We start from the raw sequence: 21,192 nt of genomic DNA on the forward strand, positions 1-21,192 counted from the left end.
ATAGACCCATTTCCGGGACATACCGGAAGTTCCCGCCACCTAGCAACCCCACAGAGTCCGGAAGGGCAAGGACAACAGGGGAAGAGGCCAAAGAAAAGAGGGTGGTGATGTCAGAGGGGAGCAGAACCTGTGGGGCTCGAGCTCAGAAGACCATTTGACTTCTTCAAACGCCCTAGGCCGGGGAGTGGGAAGCAGAGGCATTGTAGCTGCTAGGGAGTCCCAGCTCGGTGTAGAGGCTGCCGCTCCCCCTTCTCCCGCCCCTGCTGGGGGTTTCTGGCCACCCCAGAGGTGCGGTGAGTCTACACGTCGCCACATTCTGCGACGTCCCTTCGACACCGAGCAAGGCGTCGTACCCTTGCCTTAGGAGGACTCCGTACCCGGAGATTCCGGAGGATCCCTAAGGGGCCCTCTTGCCCCTCCCTCCTCACCCTGCTTCGCAGGATTTCGAAAGCTCTGAGTGCTGAGAAACAAGAGTGCTTGGGAGAAGGGCATTTAGCTGATACCCCCCCCCCCCTTTTAGTGTCTCTGGCATGTAACAATTCCTAGTGCTGATTTTTTCCCCTATGGTAATCATGGGTCATTACTTTTTTGGAGGACACACTTTTATTCATCCTGGTATCTCTTCCCAGCATGGCACATAGTAGGTGCTACCTGTTGGTTAATTCAATTTGCAAAAGTTTAGGGCTTCCCTCTCTGACAGGGAGGAAGGATAGGAATGGCTTTGAGGTAAATAGTTTGCAGTTTGATGGCAGGTCCATAAATATCCATGGTTGCCGAGTCAAAACTTTATACAGGGGAAAGTGAAAATGATTCCAAAAGGTCTTGTATAGACCATATGAAAAATTAATTTAACTGACTTTAAATGCTAATTGTCTTTTTCTGACTAATCCAAGTTAAGAAAACATTGGCAACAGAAAAAAAAGCTGGAAATGGGCTGATTTAATTTTGTCCAATTCATTTGATGAAAAAAATTAAGACACAGAGACATTAAATGGTAAACAAAAAAAAAGTTTTTATGTCACCACTATTATCAGTGAACCCAATTTAAAAAGAAGCAACAGGACCCTGAGAGCAATCTTCAAGATGACTGTATATTATAAAGGACTGAAGGCATTTTGATTTCCACAAATCAGTATTTAACTCGGGGAGCATGAAGAATGCAAGTCTCCCCGGTTTGTAATATTTTTTTTTTTTATCAAAGGAACCAATATGCTTTGGGATGGGCTTCAATATTATAAAAGAACCCAAAAAAAACAAATTTCAGAATTGATTGATGAATCCTCTTCTTGGCCCAAATTAGGCCAAACTCTTGACAGCATTTCTGGTTTCCCACTGCTGCTCACAGTGACAGTCCTCGTTCTTGGAAGAGTTTCTGCAGTGCCTCTTCCATTTGAGGGCTTGTGCCCTGAAGGCCCTTTGCCACTTGTGCTGCCCACTCAAAGTACTCCTGAACCCTTTGCTCAGACCATCCTGCAGAGTGATAAAGAGAGTTGTTTTCATTACCATAAGTAACTAGTTAAATGTGGTTTTGCACCAGGCCTTTCACTATCCATGGAAGGACCGGTGTAGGGCCATGGCATAAAGTAATAAGGGCAGGGATGTATGCAGTCATCCCAAAATGCTACAATTCTTATTAAAAAGAACCTCTCCCCTTGGATGACTTTTTTTCCAATAAGAGGTCAAGTACATTGGGTCAAGTTAGAACCCTACTTGAAATGCCAATGAAATTAATAAAATCTTTTTCTTGGTCAAGTGACTGACCTGTATCCACAGAAGGGGCTTTCTATCCCTCTCTGACCCACATGTCTGCTGATTACATTTACCGACTGGGGTGCACCGCTTCAAGTCTCGAAGGTTGTACAGTTTATCTGCAAGTTTCACCAGCTTGGCCGGCCGGCTGCTGTGCGCAGCGTTCTTCACCTGCAGCTGCTTTCGTTCTAGCTTGGACAGTGCTTTGTTATCAGTCACTTCTTCTACGATGGACCTCACCTCTGCCCCAAAATGTTCCTCCACCTCCTCTAAAGTAGTATCCGTATCTTCCACAGTGTCGTGCAGCAAGGCGGCCTGGAGATGCAAGAACAAACGCGGCTGTGCAGAGAGGCAACCCCGGCTTCTGCTGGGCAGGCACTTTGGGGAGCTAGGGACCGCGGCGAGGGGAGCAATGCCTCACCTCCCTCTTCCCCGGGCCCTCGTTACCTGCAGTACCGCGATGTCCGTAACAGCTGCTTCTTTGGTTAAGATGTGAGCCACACCTGCAGGGCAAAGCAGAGTAGACAGGTCAGGCCGGGGCTGAACTGGCCGAAGCGGCGGCGCCGCCCCGATCCGGGACCCACCGATTGGGTGATTGATGTATGGGGTCTTCTCCGGGTCCTTCCGCCGCTGCTTGCTGTGCTTCCTGGCGGCGAAGTCGACCGCCTCTAGCAGCAGGGCCGCATCGGAGCTCATCGCGGCGGCCTCCGGTTAGGTGAGGACCTCGCTGGAGGCGGTCCTCGGGGCACAGCGCCCCCTCACCCCCACCCCGGAGGCCGGCCCAGAACTGGGCTATTGCGGGCCACTCTCTCGGCCGCGCGTGACTCCTATCAGCACCCGTAGGCCTCCCAAAGAAGCAAAGTCTAACCTCTCCCAAGAGAAATGTGACGTGCACACGGAAAGACCCAAGGCCTCTAGGATATACAGGGATGCGAGTGCCGAAGCCGAGGAGGGGCCGAGGGGCCATGGGGCCGTCCCCGTAGGGATTATGGGAACCGGAAAAAAAGCGTCTAGCGAGGGTGAGAGATTTGTGTGGACTTTGAAAGAGACAGCATTCTTGGATACGCTCCACCCTGCTGCCATATTGGAGTTTTCTTAGGAAACCCACTCAAAAATGATAGCTGTCTCCACTGCTTCCCTCGGTTCTAGAGCACGGCTTTCTCCCAGCTCTTTTCCCCCCCACCATTCTTCTGTCTTCTCCGAGGGGTCATCCTTCACCTCCTCCTGTCGTAGAATGGTCATTTTTCCAGGTCCAGATCTAGCTTTGTACAAGCAAGCAGTCGTTGTCCCCCTCCCCTCCCAAACCCTGAATGTACTTCATTTCTGTCTTAGAATCTCTTTAAGGCTCAGTTCTGGTGTCACTGCCTATGAAGAATGTTTCGTAATCCCCCTAGGGGTCACTCTCCTCAAATTATCTTTTATGTATTTTTCTGCTTAAGAGGAAACTGGCCAGTAACTCGTCAGAGCATTCTCCAATCCATCTCTACATTTTATAGTTCCCCAGAATATAAGCTCCTTGAGTCCAGGGATTATTTTTCCATTTGTCTTAGCATCCCTTCTTCTTTCACATAATATTTACCTAGTAAATATTCGTGGGATTGGATTAATCTACTCCCATAAATTTGTGTTATCTCAATACAAATCTCTACATGCAACTGTAATCTCTTCTACTCCTACTATGCATCATCTGTCAGTGTAACAATTCCTCCTAGAATACTTTAGAGTAACAAAAAACAAAACAAAACAAACAACAACAAAAAAACAACGTACAATGGCCAACTGTGAAAGACTAAACTCTTAATTTTCCAAGATAAACCCCAAGAGACTCATGATGAAAAATGCTATTCACAGTCAAGGAACTGTTGGAGTCTGCTTGAAGATCAAAGCATGCCATTTTCTACTTTGTTTCCTAAACGAGTTTGTTATTTTGGTTGTGTGTGTGAAATGTGTCTTCTTTCCCAGCATGAGGGATTTGGAAATATTTCATGACAGCATTGGTATAACATATATCAGACTTGTTACCTCTTGAAAAAGGGAGAGGGAGAGAATCCTAAAGTAAAATGTCAGATAACCATTGCCAAAAAATTATTTCTACCATCTTTCTACTAATGATTCAGGTTAATAACCTTTGAGTCATCGTTGTTTTTCTCTCTTACTCCTATCCTCCATAAAACAAGTAGCCAAATCTTGTCATTTCTACCTCTTTATCATCAATATGATAGATGATATCAACATATCCCTTTCTGTCCACTCATGTACCACTCTAATTCAGACACTCGTAACTTCTCTCTTGAATTGGCATCAACTTAAATCGGTCTTCTAATTTCCAGTCTTTCTACTCTCCTAGTAACCAAAATTACCTAAGGAAGAGGGTGCCATGACACTCATGCTCAAAAATTTTCACTGGTTTCCCACTGCCTCCAATACAAAATAAAATCTCATCCAAGTATTTGAGGTCTACCACATTTTGACCCCTACGTACCTTACCTGCCTTATTTCATACTACTTCCCTTTAGGAACTCTCTTGATTGTGGTGGTAGTGGTTCAGGCCTGTCTGACTCTTCTCAAGACCATTACAGTTTTTCTTGGTAAAAGACATTGGATTGGTTTGCCATTTTCTTCTCCAGATCATTTGACAGATGAGGAAACTGTGGCAAATAGGGTTAAGTGACTTGCCCAGGATCACACAGCTGGTTAAGTATATAAGGCCTGATTTGATCTCAATTCTTCCTGTCTCCAGGTCCAGTGCTCTAACTGCTGCACCTCTTAGGTGTTCCTAGGACATTTGTATTTCAGTCAAATGTATTCTTGGTTATTCCTAGAACTCAATCCTCCATCTTCTAACTAAATATTGTCATAGTCTTAAGGTGCTTAATTATGGCAGTAGTCTCTTTGGGTTTGAATCCCACTATTGCCATCCAAGAAACTGTGGCATATGTATGTCATGTAATATTGCTGCACCATAAAGAAGAATGACTATAAAGACTATAGAGAAACATGGGAATACTTCTATAAATGATACAGAATAAAGAAAGCAAAGCCAAAGGAAAAATATACAGAGTAACTTCATGATCTTCAGTTTGGATAACTTCTTCCACCAAGGCAAATGTCAACAACTTACTGGAGGCTACTCAGCTAACCAGAGATAAGATTTGAATCTAGGTCTTTCTGACTCCTACTCAGCTGGCAAAGCTTTTTGTAAAGGCAACCAATGATGTTGGTACCAAATATCAGATTAAAACCTACATCCCTTGTTAGGGAAATTATGAAAGTGGAAGTTGACACATCCTTGCTTAATTTTCTCTGGGGAATATGCTTTTTAAGGAATTTGCTTTAATTTTTGTTAGGTTGTACTTTTTGAGCCAAATCAAAATATATTAAAACATTAAAATGCAACTGAAGAATACATATTGTCCATATTATATTAAGACAGGAGTTCTTAACCTGAGGTCTGTAAACTTTTTATTTCAATAACTTACAGACCAATCTCCTTAATGAACACAGATGCAAAAACTTAAATAAAATACCAGCAAAGAGACTACAGCAATATATCACAAGGATTATTCACTATAACCAGATATGATTTATACCAGGAGTGCAAGGCTGGTTTAATATTAGGAAAACCATCAGCACAATTGAACATATCAATAATCAAATCAGATCAAAAATTTTAAAAATCTCATCTCAATAGATGCAGAAAAAGCCTTTGACAAAGCCCAACATCCATTCCTTTTGAAAATAATAGAAAAGCATAGAAATCAATGGGCCTTTTCTTTAAAATAACAAGTAGTATTTATTTAAAACCACCAGCAAGTATCATCTGCAATAGGGATAAGTTAGAAGGCTTCCCAATAAGATAGGAGTGAAGCAAGGATGCCCATCATCACCACTATTATTAAATATTGTACTCAGAATGCTAGCTTTAGCAATTAGAGAAGAAAAAGAAATTGAAGGAATTAAAAGTAGGCAATTAGGAAACAAAACTATCACTCTTTGCAGATGATATGATGGTCTACTTAAAGAATCCTAGAAAATAAACCTAAACTAGTTGAAATAACTTTAGCAAAGTTGCAGGACACAAAATAAACCCACATAAGTTATCAGCATTTTAATATATTTCCAACAAAACTCAGCAGCAAGTATTAGAAAGAGAAACTCCATTAAAATCACTAGACAATATAAAATATTTGGGAATCTATTTGCCAAGACAAATGTAGGAATTTTATGAACACAATTACAAAATACTTTTTATACAAATAAAATTATATCTAAACAATTGGAAACACATTAATTGCTCATGGGTAGTACAAGCTAATATAATAAAAATGACAATCCTACCTCAATTAATTTGTTCAGTTCCATACCTATCCCAAAAAACTATAGAACTAGAAAAAAATAATTCATCTGGAAGAACAAAAGGTCAAGAATATCAAGGGAACTAATGAAAAAAAAAGTGAAGGATGGTGGTCTAGCAGTACCAGACCTTAAAACTGTACTATAAAGCAGTAATCATCAAAAGAATCTGGTACAGGATAAGAAATAGAAGGGTGGATTAATGGAATAGACTAAGAATAAATTACCTCAGTAATCTAGTGTTTGATCCCAGCTTTTGTGATAACTCACTATTTGACAAAAAACCACTGGGAAAATTGGACAACAGTATGGCAAAAATTAGGTTTAGATCAATATCTCACACCTATACCAAGGTAAGGTCAAAATGAGTATATGCTTTAAACACAAAGAGTAATATAAGTAAAGAAAAACATAGAATAGTTTACCTGTCAGATCTATGTAGAAGGGAAGAATTTATGACCAAACGAGATAAAGAATATAAAATGAATAATTTTGATAGTAAATTTAAAAGGTTTTGTACAAACAAAACCAATGCAATCAAAATTAGAAAGGAAGCAAACTGGGAAAAAACATTTTATAATAAATTTCTCTGATAAAGGTCTCATCTCTGAAACATATAAAGAACTAAATCAAATTTATAAGAATCTAAGTCATTCCCCAATTGATAAAAGGTCAAAGGATATGAAGAGGCAGTTTTCAGATGAAGAAATGAAAGCTATCAATAATCATATGAAAATTGTTCTAAATCCCTCCTGATTAGAGAAATGCAAATTAAAACAACTCTGAGGCACCACCTTGCACCTACTTACACCTATCAGACTGGCCAATATGACAGTAAAGGAAAATAATTGTTGGAGGGAATATAGCAAAATTGGGACACTAATGAATTGCTGGTAGAGTTGTGAATTGATTCAACCATTCTAGAGGGCACTTTCGAATTATGCCCAAAGGGCTGTAAAAGAATGTATACCTTTTGATCCAGCAATACTGCTACAAGGTCTGCATCCCAAAGGGATTTTTTTAAAAATGGAAAGGGACCTTTTTGAACAAAAATATTTATAACTGCTCTCTTTGTGGCAGCAATGAATTGGAAATGAAAGGGATATCCCTCAATTGGGGAATGGCTAAACAAAATGTGGTATATGATGATGATGGAATACTATTGTGCTATAAGGAATTATGAACAGGATGACTTTGGAAAGAACTGGAAAGAGCTATGTGATCTAATGCAGAGTGAAATAAGTAGAACCAGGAGAACATTATACACAGTAACTGAAATATTGTGGAACAATAAAACGTGACAGACTTTGCTATTAACAGCATAAAATGATCCAGGACAATTCTGAGGGACTTATGGAAAAGAGTACTATCAGTCTCTAGAGAAAGAACCATTGGAGTAGAAATGCAAATGAAAACATATGATTTATCACTTGTTTATTTGGGAAATGATTTGGGGTTTTGGTTTTATAAGATTATTCACTTATAAAAATGGATAATATGGAAACATTTTGCTGGAAAATACATGTATAACCCAAATTAAATTGCTTGTTAACTCCAGGAGGGAGGGAAGAAGAGAGGGAGACAACATGAATCATAACTTTGGAAAACTTATGTAGAAATTTGTTATTAAAATAAAATAAAGATAAAACAAAACAATTTCAATAACTATTTAAATATCATTGTTTTCCTTGGAAATCTTATTTTATTCATTTAAAAACATTTCATGGGGGCAGCTAGGTACCTTGCCCCATTTAAATCTGGCCTCAGATACTTACTAGTTGTGTGACCCTGTGTAAGTCACTTAACCCTTGTTGCCTAACCCTTACCGATCTTCTGCCTTAGTTGATTCTAAGACAGAAGGTAAGGATTTAAAAAAAAATTAAACACAAGAAAGACAAATGTAAGTAAGCTATATGATTAAGTTGAATATTTCATTGGAAATGGAAGTAGGCCAATCATGTAATGAAAATAAACAACATTGTTTCATTGGTAATCATAAAAGATAAAAAGTTAAGAGTTTCATGGGCCACTTTGGCAGTCTGGTAGAGTGTCTGAACAATATTTTTAAATGCATAAAATAAAATAAACCACACAGAACTTCAAAGGAAAACAATTATATTGAAATATCAAAAAAAAATTTTAAAGTTCATGTACCCCAGGTTAGAAAAACTGGACCTAGAAAGAGTCCACTGGCATGCTAAATAGATTTTTTTTTATAGAGGATTTATGGAAAAATATAGTTGCAAAGGAAGAGACCAACCTACACTGGTGAAGAGTGTCCATGTTGACAAGATTGCAGCTCCATTAAAGCAACACAACTTAAAGCTGAACTCTGTTGACCTAGAAGTAAATCCTTGAAAAACTTTACAAAGACCCTAACATCATAATTTATCTCAGATTAAATCGATTGGACTGCTAATTTACAGCTGCTACAGATCTTAGAGGTCACTAAGTTCATCTCAATCATTTTACAAATAAGGGAAATGAGGACAAAAGAGGTTACATGATTTGTCTGAGGTCATATAGGCAATAAATAAGTAGCAAAGAAAGGATTCAAACTTCATTCCTCTGCCTCCAAATCCCAAGCACTTTCTATTATAATCATATTGTACTTCACTTCTCTTCCTTTTTGAATATCCTTAAATCTTTAGCCTTTTCCTCTTATGTTTAGATATCTTTTTTGGTTTTCAACTGTTGTAAATTTTTTTTTTAAGGTATCGTCTTCCCAGAAAGCAGGGATTTTTAACCTTTGTGGTGTCAGGCCCTTTTGCCAGTTTAGTGAAGCCTTTGGAGCCCTTCTTGGAATATTTTAAAAGCATAAAATATGCAGGATTACACAGGAAAATAAATACTGTCTATGTACATATTTGTATGTGTGCGCACATATATACACATACACACAAGGGCACCAAGTCTGTGGACCCTAGGTGAAACTCTGCCCTAGAAGCTAACAGTTGTTTGTATTATTTTTTTTTGCTGTAAGTTGACTCATTTTTTTGTTTTTGTTTTTCTGTTGAAGTATTTGCATGTCAAATAAGTTACTCTCTTTTTTGATTTCTTTTGGAAGCATGAATCCAAAAGCTTCTCTGTGTTGAAGTTTCAGTGATGACCATGCTTAGTTTTGCAGAATGTATTTTTTTGGGAACATTTTTTCAATAGCTTATTTATCATAAATGAGTAGAAGGAGCAGCTGAGTGGCTCAGTGGATTGAGTCAGGCCCAGAGACTGAGGTCTTGGGTTCAAATCTGGTCTCAGACACTTGGGCAAGTCACTTAACCCCCATTGCCTAGCCCTTACCACTGTTCTACCTTAGAACCAATACCCAGTATTGATTCTCAGACAGAAGGTAAGGGTTTAAAAAATAATAATAAATGAGTAGTAGACCTGACGACCTCTTTGAGTTAATTTTGTTTGATAGCTAAAGTCTTTCTCTTGGTTTTCTACAATATTTGACATTAAAAAGTTTAATCACATTCCCTGTTGATTTAAGCTTGAGGTCTCTATTTGTGATCTATCACTTTCATCATCATCTTGTAATTTTTAATACTTCCCAGGTGGTTAACTTGGTTATTTTCTCTAATGTGGTATATAGGCTTTTAAATTCTGGTGCATTTCTGGAGACTTCAAAGACTCTTGAGTTATTTCTTCACCTCCTGTCTTAAAGGCCAACTTTTTTTCATTTATTTAGAGCATTTGGATTTCACATCATACAAACCCTTAGATTCTCTTTATTCACTGGTCCATTTTTCTTACAATAAATGTCAGAAATAACATATTAAAAATTATTTACATTTCCAAAGGAGAGGGATTATTTCTTTTCCCATCATAGCTTTTCAGAATACTTACACTAGATAAAACATCACCAGCTATGTAGGAATGTCTGATATGTCTGCTAATTTGCTTAGGAAATGTGAAATCTAGACATTTACAAAGGTAAGTTGCTATTTCTTTTGGAAAATTTGAACTTCATTTTGCCACAACAAATGGTTCATCAACTGTTCCTCTCCTGCTGTTCTTTAATTAAAGATTCCATAGTTTGAGAGAGGGACAGCATTATTAAGATGATTAACTGTATAGGAGTTGTTTTTTAAAAATCAGAGTTCAAAATGGCTTTTTGTAAAATCACACACATTTATGGAGTCTTAAGTTGCCTGAAGAGATTTACTTGAATTTTATACTTGTACTGCATCATGCTGGCTGCCAGTTCTTTTGAAGTGCCAGAATTTGATTTGGCCAATAGAAGCATTTGTACTATCGTTTTGGACTTCTCCTGTCTCCTCGGATTCCTTATTTGAAATGGAGGCTAAAGCAGCATTTGGTTTCCAGATCTAGTCTGTGTGCAGGTCCCTACTGTTATCTTCCAAATTTCTTCAGTCAATTTTGTCCATTTAAGGTTTCAAATCTACTATCCTTTTTTCAGAGCCATTTTTGTTTTTGGAGAGATTCTGTCATGTTCTAGATTTTTTTATTCTTGTTTTATCAGTTTCTTCTCTCATTCTGATAATTTCATTAAAAAAATTTCTTTTGAACCATTCTGCCTTCCTCCTTCCTATTGTTCCACTACTTCCAGGAGGTATCCCACAGAATCTGTCCTGCTTCCCTTTATATTGAATGCTTAACTAAATAATTATTCATTGGGTTGAGTCCTTTTGTAGTTACTTATTTTTTCCTTTTCTTTATTAAAAGTCTCAATAATTTTTCTCTATTCTTCCTCTGGCCTTCTTGCCATTTATCCTCTTCTAATTAATGCTGTATTAAGACATCTTCACTGTTTGACCCTTCCCCATTTCATTGCTACCAATTTCCACTTTTATAAACCATTTGAGCTGCTTTGTATTAGGATCCCTCTCTTGTCAAAATTCTGGGAGAACTGAAGCTGAATTTCTACTCCTCATCCTTGCATCAGCATGAAAACCTACTCCTTTCAAGGCGGCTCATCACTACAGGATCTCTCATTTCTCTATAATTGCTGAGCTATGTCCTCATAGGTCTAGGCAAGTCTGCCGCTCTTCTCCCAGTAAGGATGGTGTGACTGTGGAAGGGTTCAGACAGGGCTATTGATGAAATAAAAGGATAAAAGCTACTGCAGCCAAAGTTCAAAAGCTATCTGTTGAGTCACTGGTGTGAAGTTATAATTAGTGAATTCCAAAACACTCTGCTCTTATTTCAAAAGGCATTGTGTGGAAGTATTTCCTATCACTTCTTGCTTCAGTCTACATTATTACATATCTGATGCTAGGTAGTTGAGTGGATGACTGTCTGGCCTTGGGAGTCAGAACAATTATATTTGAATCCTGTTTCTGACACTAGTTTTGTGACCATGGGCAAGTCAATTAACTCCTAAACCTCAGTTTCCTCCTCTATCAAATGGAGATTTCAGCAACTTGATAGGGTTGTTGTAGGAATCAAATTAAATGATACATGTAAAGTGCTTTGCAAATCTTAACATGCTATATAAATGTTGTTTTGGGCTTGTGGGATTATGGAGTGATGTTGACATTTTGCCTGATTCTGAGATTTCAAAGGCTATACTAGTTGAGCACAAGTCCTCAAAGGTCCTATAAAGTGGGACAAATAGTGTCAAATCATATACAGTGACTAGCCTAGTTCAGAGGCTTAACATCTAGTTAACCACAGCATAATGCATTATTCATAGATCACAGAGATCTAGATAGACATTGCTAAATAAAATACTCAGATAAGATTTTGGCATACTGAAGTGAGAAGGAATACCTGTCTTAAGATATGTACTATATGACCAGAGTCCCCTGAAAGGCAGTAGTCAGTTATTCATCAATATAGGGTACACTCTGCCTTTAAAGGCTTGTCTAGATGCTTATTAGGTCCCTCACTCACTGAATTATACAAAAATACCTTTTGCAAAAGCCTGTTGATAACTTGGCTCATCAGGAGACTCTCCCCAGTAAAATCTAATCTCCATCTGGCCACCAGAGTGATTTTTCTTAAAGTGCACTTAAAGTGCAGGCCCAATTTTATCATCTCCCTTACTCAGTAATCTAGCCCCCTGGACCTTTGCAATCTTCTAAGAATGTACTCTCCTAAGATGGGTTCTTTGATCCAGTGATACTGGCCTCTTGACTACTCCACAAATAAGAATACCATTTCCTAGCTATGAATATTTTCTCCAGCTGTCCCCCATGCCTGGCATGTTCTGCCTTAGCTCCATTTACTGGCTCTCTTGATTTCCTTTAAGACCCAACTAAAATCATATATTCTACAGGAAGCCTTTTCTCACCTGTATTAAATCTAGAAACCCTTCCCTTTTTGAATAATCTTGTATTCTGTGGCTTGCTTGAACATATTTCTTTGCATGTTGCCTCCTCCATTAGATTGTAAACTCCTTGAGGGCAGGGATAATATTTCTTTTGATTTTTTTGTATCCTCGGTGCTAGCATAGTACCTGGTACATAGTAGATGCTTAATAAGTATTTATTGACTAAATATTTTGTCAAAAAGCAAGGCAGCCCTTGCTTTACCATTACCACCACCAATTTTCTATTGTATTGTTTACTTTTCTACCTTGTTGGAAATATTGAAAACCAAATTAGCATTCACTTTAAAAAACTATTTTTAAACAACTAACTATCCTTCATCTTTTTCTTATAGGAAAGTAGTATAGTGGAAAAAGCCCTGTCTAGGGTATCAGGAGACCTGGATTCTAGTTGTAACAGCTATCAAAAATCTCTATGAACACAGGCAAGTCATTAACCCATATGGGACTTAATTTCCTCCTCTGAAAATTAGAAATAACAATTATGTTGTTTGAAAGAAAAACATTTGGGCCAGATTATCTCATGACCTTATGACCTTCAAATTCTTTTTTTTAAACCCTTACCTTTTGTCTTGTATTGGTTCTACGGCAGAAGAGTGGTAAGGGCTAGGCAAATGGGGTTAAGTAACTTGGCCAGGGTCACACAGCTAGAAAGTATCTGAGGTCATATTTGAACCCAGGACCTTCTATCTCTAGGCCTGAATCTCAGGCCACTGAGCTGCCCCCATGACCTTCACATTCTAAAATGTAAAATTATAGGATTATTACCTTGGACTGTTAAATATTCTATTATTAATTTTTCATACATATATGATCTTGTCTCAACTTGAATAATAGAATCAGAATTCTTAAGAAATATAAAGATCCTTAGAGACTATAATCCAACTATCATTTAACAGCTAAGAAAGCTGAATTTCAGAGGTTAAATGATTTGCCCCAAATCAGAGATAGAATGGCAAAAATTAAAACCCAAGGCTTCTGACTTCCAAGAGTGAGAAAGCAAATTCTCAGAGGGCAAGAATTGTCTTTTAAACTTATTTGTATTTCCCATAGTGCCTTATATGTTTTGTGGTTCTAATTCTTTCTCTTTATTCTATTCATTCATTTATTTATTTCTTCTGTTGTATTCCCCCCTACTCAAAGGATGGCCAACATAAAGAAGTACTCAATACAAAGCTATCCTATGACAATTTTATGATAATCCTGAATTCTCTTTAAACAATAGAATTTGATGTATAAATTCATGTCCTTACATTTCTTAGTCTATTTAGCATGAGGTTCAGAGCCAAGTGGTCTCAGATACAGGAAAATATCACATTTTACTGTTGCCTACACCTTTGCATGTCTTTCATACTCATTTCCACTTGAAATCCTACCATCCATTAAAAGCCTTAAAATTCAAATGTTACTTCCATGAAATTTTTGCTAAATCTTCAACTCTCTTAGTACTCTTTCTGATGTACTCATCATATTCTACTTTTGTATTAAAGTTATGTGTCCCCTTCTTAACCCCATTTGATTTTAAATTCCTTAAAATTAGAAAATATCTTTATTTACCTTTTGTATCTCTCCCAGGATCCAGCACTAGTGCTTTTGCATATAGCAGAGGTGCTTAAATCACTATCCAGCTATTGTATATTACTTGAAGAAAGCACTTCTAACTTCAAAAGAAAATAAAACAACTGTGGTCTATACTTGAATTTGTATTCAAATGATAGACTCCATTTCCAGGAAAACACACACACACACACAAATAAGCATTCTAATTTAATTACTCCTGAATTGCTTTCCCAAATGTTTTATCTAAGAATAAAACCCTATATTTATTTAAATATTGGACATCCACATTCCAATCTGTACTAGCATATCAGCGTGAGACAATAACTTGTTTACAAATTGATATCAAGTCCCAAGCTTGCTGGCAGGATCTAAGTTAGATACTATATACTAATTGGACTAAAAATAGATTCATCTGTTCATATAGAGACTAACTTAATTCAGTAAAATGAAATATTTTTTAAAAATTCAATAGACAACAACTATATAACTGGGGCAGGGGAAGGGGGAAAAGGGTTAAAGAAGTATAAGACAAGAAAATTTTTACTGCTGGTTCTGAAGCTTCTGCCAAGATTACTTTTTATCAAGTTATTTAGTTTCTTAGCTTTGTTAGGTAAATCACTTTGCAGAAAATATGGGGAGATTTATCTTGCCCTACCCTACTTAAAACAAATCTAAGGGTATCTCACAGATAACCTAAATTTGCTTTCAAATGCCTAAGAAACTGATTTTTCTGTTCTGTTTTTTCCTCCTCCTGCCTGACTCCAACCTTATCAATGCATAAAGAACCCATTTTTATGACCCTAGCAACACTCAGACAGATTATCCTAATTCTTTAAATGTCATTTAGTTTTTTATAAAAAAACCCAATACATTGAAGTATTGAGGTTTTTTTTTTTTCATACAAGGAAACCTGCTCTTTCTAAGTTCTAGGCTGCTTGGGCTATCAATCCAACATGCAACTTTCTACTACTCCTTAACTGCATCTCTCAGGGCCAAACACTTAAAGCTGTTTATTAAGCCAGAAGACAACCCGTCACAATGTTAAGTGGCTTTATTGTAACATGAAATGGGTACAGTTCCTGGGTCTCTGCTTTGATAGGCCCTGAGTAATGATGAATGTGATTCAGGGAATCTTCAATTGAAGATGCATCTGTTCTACAGAATCTCTCTACTAATTTTGTAATTAGAGCACTGTTTAATAAAAATAACATTTATATAGCATTTTAGGGTTTGCAAAGTACTTTACAAATATTATCTTATTTGATTGTCACAACAACCCAGGAAAGTAGGTGCTACTATTATCCTTATTTTACAGATGAGGAAATTGAGGCAGATATTAAACGAGTTAACCAGGATCACACCAGTAGAAAGTGTCTGAAGTGAGATATGAACTCAGGTCTTCCAAATTCCAGATCCAGTGATCTGTCGATAGCACCACCTCGATGGCTATTGCCAAGAGGTCAAGAAACGAAAGGCAACAATAGTTTTTTTTCCATCATATAGCTGCCATACATGACTTACCATTTTTGGCATATGGAAGTCCAGAATCTCATGGATAATCTACTCCAAGAACTACAGCACTTCCCAATTCAGGACAGCTAAATAATATGTAGCAATTTGGGAATATATTCAGGTACAAAGAAAATACCAAACTTGTAGCACTGTTCTTCCTTCCTACTTATATATAATCTCATATATATGATAAATTCCTGCTCAGATCCTATAAAGTTTCCATCGCTATCAAAGAAATTCTTCCCTTTCTGAAATACTTTGCCCCTGAATTCCTCACTACCTGTCTCTGGTTTCTTTACCATTACCACCTCTTCTTTCTTACCACCTCCTTCTTTCTCCTTACTTAGTAGCCAGCCCACTTCTCATTCCCCAACCTCTCAGATCTTTTGCCCTAACTTTCTGGCTTCTTTTGATTTTCCAAGCCTTAGAATTCCTCTCCATTTCCGGTAAAGTTGAATTGTAATATTGGCCTTTTCGATGGACACATGGTGGCGGGGCCTCACATCCAGACTTTAGCTGAGATCCTGAGACCAGGTAACCTGTAAAAGTTGGCAGTAGTGGCTGCTTCCGTGAGGTCAGTTCCTGCTGTGGATGGTGAGTGATCCTAGTTTTGCTGAGGATCTTCTGATCTTGTTTTATTTCCTGCTTCCATGTGGGAACAAACTTACTCTTTAAAACCCTTCTGATCACATCGGTGCTGACTCCAAAGCCTTCAGCTAATCTGGAAACTGACCAATCCTTAGAGAATTCCTTATGTAAATACCTAGAGAGAATGGATCAGATTCTAAACTGTGAAGAATGTCAGCAAAATTCATTCCTAATGGAAGTGGCTAAAGAAAGAATAAGATTTCTGAAGGCACAAAATAGGATGTTTATAAATAGTCACAACCAAATTGGCTCAGTGAGGAGAAATGGATCGGATTTACATGGTATCACCTAAATTTACAGCCTTAGGATACACAAATCTCAACTTTAAGGCTGCCTCCAACAAGGCGCCATAACACCAGAAGAGTGACTAACTATAGGTTGAGGCCCTAAAAGGTTTTAGCTCCATAATCCCCCAGAACTATCCCTTACCCTAAACCTTGGTTATGAGGGGTCTTAGGTTTTTCATCTGGATTTTGACTATAAGGATATGAGACTCCACAAGAGAATGCAGTTTTTCTTACCTGATCTGCACCATGGCATTCCTGCTCAGAATCCTTTGTGGGGCACCTGAGGGCATCATCTCTCTCCCAATTTTCTGGAACAGAATTTGTTTTTTCTGTTGTTTCAGATGTCTAGAATGAAAACAACAGATGGCAAAAGACATATTACGTGGTACACCCTCAGAACAATGCACTGCCTTTGGGAACACCTAGTCCATCTCCTTTCATGCCTCAGGACTATTTATCTCACATAATCAGTTTACCACACAGCTACCCAGACATCATAAGAAAAATTAGGAACAATAATTGTATTCCTATAAAAACTAATGTGATTTGTTGTACGAGTACCAAGCTGACATTTGTTTATCTAATTTTGCTAAGTAGAGTGAGTTTGTATTTATTTGCCTCTCCATAATGAATTACCCCCCTTCAACCTTTCTAAGTTTTCTATTTACCCTTATAAACCTCCTGTTTCATAAATCTTTCCTATTTTTCCAATCCATCATACCTATTCTAGCTTCATCTGTTTCCCCCATTCAGTCTGGAAGTCTGTATTAACCAATATTCAACCATTTGCTACCTGTTTTGGAATTCCTAAATACCCTATACCTTTTGTTGCTATTGCCCTGCTAACCCTAAATTCTAAATCAGACTTCATCATATTTCTCTGCTTCCTACCTCCTGGCTACTGGAACCCTGACATTTCTGCAAGCTACTTCATATTTTTTTTTTTTGCACAGGTCACCAATCTGCCAAAAAGCCTTGAGAATAAAATTCAAACTTCTTTTTCTGGCTCTTTCTATCTGGTGCCAACTCACTTCCCCACTTCAGGTACCCCATGCTATATATCTAACTAGAATCTCAAAGCACATCCAGAACTGACTTAAGTATCTTACTTTGTTGAACTTGCTCATTATATTTCAAATATCCTTTTTTACCTATAGAAATTCTATGTTAAAACCCAATTCAAACGCCATTTTCCCCATGGAATTTCTCCCCCAAGATTTTCCCGGTCAGAAATAATAGCTCTCTTATTTGAATTCCAGTCTCATCCCGGATGACTCCATGCATTCTATAGATAGATGTATGCTGACATTGATTTGGATCTCTTTGCCATTTTTCCTATTCATTAACTAATTCAGCAAACCTTTATTAAGTGCTTTCACAACACTGTGCTTGGTACTAAGAAGAGATAAAGTTCAATTAAGACAGAGTACCTAGCCTCCAGGAGCTCAGGACTTAGTAGGGGATTGTATTTAGCACAGGAATGCTAAATACATTACCTTAGAGGTCCCTTAACTCAACTTCCTTATTTTACAAATGAAGGAACTTAACAGGTCCAAAGATTTTAAGTGACTTGCTTATGATCACAGGTAAGGAGTGGAAGATCCAAAATTTGAATAAGGTCCCTCAAGCACTAAATTCAGAACTTTTTCCATATTGTCAATACATCAGAGTTGTAAAAAAAAGTACTAGATAAGGCACAAAGTTGTTACCTATGACAGGAAGGAAAAAAGCTTAATGTAGGAAGTGACATTTGAATTGGGATTTGTATGACAATTCAAAGATCACATGTATATAACTGAAATCAGGCTCTAGTCCAACCACCAACTAAGGAAACTAAGACCTAGAGAGTAAGTGACTTGACCAGGGTTGCATATTATATTTGAAATCAAGTCTCCTGATTATAAGTCAAACACTCTTTCTGTGGGGTAGAAAGTCAACAGGTGAAGAGAAGACATTTTAGGCAAAAGGAACAATATAAGCAAAGAGAGAGTCAAGAAAGCATAATTCTAGAAGGGAGATGGATAGTTGCTCAGTTGGTAGGACTATTGGCATGCTAGCTACTAAGTGGTACATTGATGAGCCTGGAAAGAGAGGTGGCACCAAATTATAGAGGGCCTTGAATTCAAAACAAGAGAGTATGAACTTTATTCATGAGACTCTCCCAAGCCATTTTAGATTTTTCAACAGAAAAATTACATGATGATCTAGAAAAGAAATTATCCTGACAGTGACAAGAAAGATGAATGGAAGAAGTGATTTTGGAAGATTTTTTTTAAGCTATTGCTTTTATGCCAAAATATTCATAAAAGCACTTTTTTGTAGTAGTAAAAAACTGGAAGCAAAGATAATCATTTGGCGAATGACTATACAAATTGTGGTATGTGAGCGTATTCCGTTATATTAATCAAGCTGCAAGACAAGTATGAGGAATTCAGAATATCACAGGAAAAACTGTGCACAGTGAAAATAGGAGAATGGTGATAATATGTAAATGAAAACAACACTAAAAAAAATCTGAATTCAGAATGAATTGACTATTTTTGGTCCTCAGTACTTTTGCTCTCAGTAAAGTGATGGAAGGCTTACTGGTACGAAATGTTGCATATTGCTAAAAAAAAAAAGTTTCAGTTAAATGAAAGGGTTCTATGGGTGAGGAAGCATACTAACTGTGATAGAAAACCAAAAGCATCAAAATAAACATTTTAAGAAGTAACTGTAATAGTCCAAGAAGGTAGTAAGGACAGCCTCTCCAATAGAAGTGAGAATAAAGGAACCGTTAAAAGATCTGAGATAGAACTGACAGGACTTAGTAACAGATTGGTTATGAGAGGTGAGAGGAGAGAAAAGTCCTATGATTCCAAGGATTTTAAGTGAGTATATGATGGTGCCACAAACAAAAACAATGAAGTCAGAAGGAGAGAACATTTGACAGAAAAAGTACTCAATTTTTAGAAATGCTCAGTTTATAGTACTCATGGGGAATCAAGTTATCATCCTGTAGGGAGGAGATGTAGAGTTTGGAACTCAAGATAACTGGTCAGATGCTAGAAGAAATAATGTAAATCATCTCTGAAGAGGTGCTAATTGAGATCATGAAGATGCAGAACAATGTTGCCCAGTGGAAAAATATGTAGAAAGAAAAGGTAAGAGAACCAAGGATAGCTGTTTGGGGACATATCCTGTTAAAGGTTTTAGAGAAGCATTCTAGAAAGTTGAAAACAAACATAGGAGGAAAACTGGGGAGTATCATATATCAAGTGTCAAATACTCTGTAGATAGGTCAAGGATTGAAAATAAATTTGTGATTAGAAAAATGTTTGTTAACCTGTGAGGACTTTCAATACAATGGTGTGGAGCTAAAATGAGATTATAAGGATTTAGGCAGAAAGTAGATAGTGAAGAAGAGACAGGTTCAGGAAGGCAATTTTTTTTTTCCAGAATCTTATCAGTGAAAAAAGATAGGGTTACCAGTAGATGGGATAAAGATCCAAGGAAAACTTTTTTTAAAAAAGTGATTTAGAGACTTGAACGGGTTTGTAGGTAGATGGGAAAGGGCCAGTAGAAAAGGATGGTGATACACAAGGGAGCATTTGCTGGCACAAAATTCTGGAAAACTGTGAAGGGATATTGTTATCAAAAAAATTACCAAAGGTATTGTCAAGTTTTTGCCTTGTGAATGTATGACCTGAGGAGAAATTCTATTGTTTTGTGTACCTGCTGATGTGTTTCTGTTGGGGGTTTTTTGTTGTTGAAAATAAACTTGTGATGGCTTTAAAAAAAATAGGAATAAGATCAAGGGAGATGATGGAAGAATCAAACCTTAATGAGGAAGTAGGGATAAGCCTTACTCTATGGCCAGAAGGAATGTTCACAGATTATGAGGAATGAAGGAGAGGACAGAGTAACAGAGCTGACAAAGAATGGCTTTAATCTTTCCGATGAAATAGAAAACTGGATGGGAGGTACAATTGGGGCCAGAAGGGGAAAAAAGGAGTTTGCAATAGTCAATAAAAGTGTGTCAGGGAAGCTGACAGAGAAAGAACTGTTGACCAATAGCTAAGGTTAAGAACCATAAATCTTTAGTGGCTAAAATACGCTTAATTTTGTAATTAGCCTGGAAATAACAGTGGGGAATTGTAGGTTGAGACACAATACTAATTTATAAAATATTAAAATGTTAGGCAATGGAGTCACAGCTTCCTAGAGACATAAGTGAAGCCAAAGTAGAAGAAACGAACTAGACTAGGAATAGGTAAAGGGTTAATGGTCACTAAAAGCAAAGAGTAGGTTTAGTGAGTGAGGAAATGGGAATGGAGGAAGGTAATAAATTTGGACCAAAAAAAAACCCAACAAAAACCAGAATTTCAAAGTTCTCAACTGAATATTGCAGGAAATGGAGGTGAAGAAAAAGTCCCTATCCCTATGAAGAAACCTATACACAGCACCAAGGATGGAGAAATATGGAGATTGGGAATATTTGTAATGAGACAGGAAGACTAAGTTACTTCTAGAGTGGGAAGCAGCGATGAGGATCAAAAAGTAGGGTGAATGTCCCCCTCTGGAGAAGGCTGAAAATAATGCAGTATTTTCCTCGGGAGACAACCAGATTTCAGGTCATGGGAGGTGGTGGAGCCCACAGACGAATACGTTGCAGGTCCCTCGAAAGCTGGGGCCTCTCATCACTTGGTCTTCCATCTTTCCTCAGAGCCAAGTCCTCGTACAGCATGGTTGATCTGAACTTGGAATCGTCAGTACAGTCCGTCCGTCTATCAGTCAGTCCGTCCGTCGACC

General features: G+C 37.7%; 1 protein-coding gene and 1 long non-coding RNA gene across 8 annotated transcripts in view; one reads left to right on the forward strand and one right to left on the reverse strand.

The window, feature by feature from the left end:
* Positions 1–21,192, reverse strand: part of LOC100014932 (guanosine-3',5'-bis(diphosphate) 3'-pyrophosphohydrolase MESH1) — a 37,341-nt gene that overhangs the window by 391 nt on the left and 15,758 nt on the right. Inside the window, exons 16-20 of one of the 6 annotated variants that reach the window (XM_056806260.1) lie at positions 16,636–16,746; positions 16,135–16,229; positions 2,197–2,252; positions 1,990–2,064; positions 993–1,470 (exon numbers count right to left, since the gene is read on the reverse strand). In XM_056806260.1, coding sequence (XP_056662238.1) covers positions 1,297–1,470; positions 1,990–2,064; positions 2,197–2,252; positions 16,135–16,229; positions 16,636–16,746 — 511 coding nt within the window. In that variant the 3' untranslated portion in view covers positions 993–1,296. Of the gene's footprint in view, positions 1–992; positions 1,471–1,761; positions 2,065–2,196; positions 2,253–2,333; positions 3,033–16,134; positions 16,230–16,635; positions 16,747–21,192 lie in introns of those variants that run through there. The other 5 variants (XM_056806253.1, XM_056806249.1, XM_056806256.1 and 2 more) reach the window with 5 other exon arrangements.
* Positions 152–15,935, forward strand: LOC130455614 (uncharacterized). Of its 2 annotated transcripts, none has more exons than XR_008913673.1 (2): positions 152–288; positions 12,730–15,935. It is a non-coding gene; the product is annotated as an uncharacterized LOC130455614 (long non-coding RNA). The 2 variants fall into 2 exon arrangements; XR_008913674.1 differs by having other exon boundaries at positions 157–293.

The sequence above is a fragment of the Monodelphis domestica genome, chromosome 1, assembly GCF_027887165.1.
Source record: "Monodelphis domestica isolate mMonDom1 chromosome 1, mMonDom1.pri, whole genome shotgun sequence".
NCBI classification, from domain to species: domain Eukaryota; kingdom Metazoa; phylum Chordata; class Mammalia; order Didelphimorphia; family Didelphidae; genus Monodelphis; species Monodelphis domestica.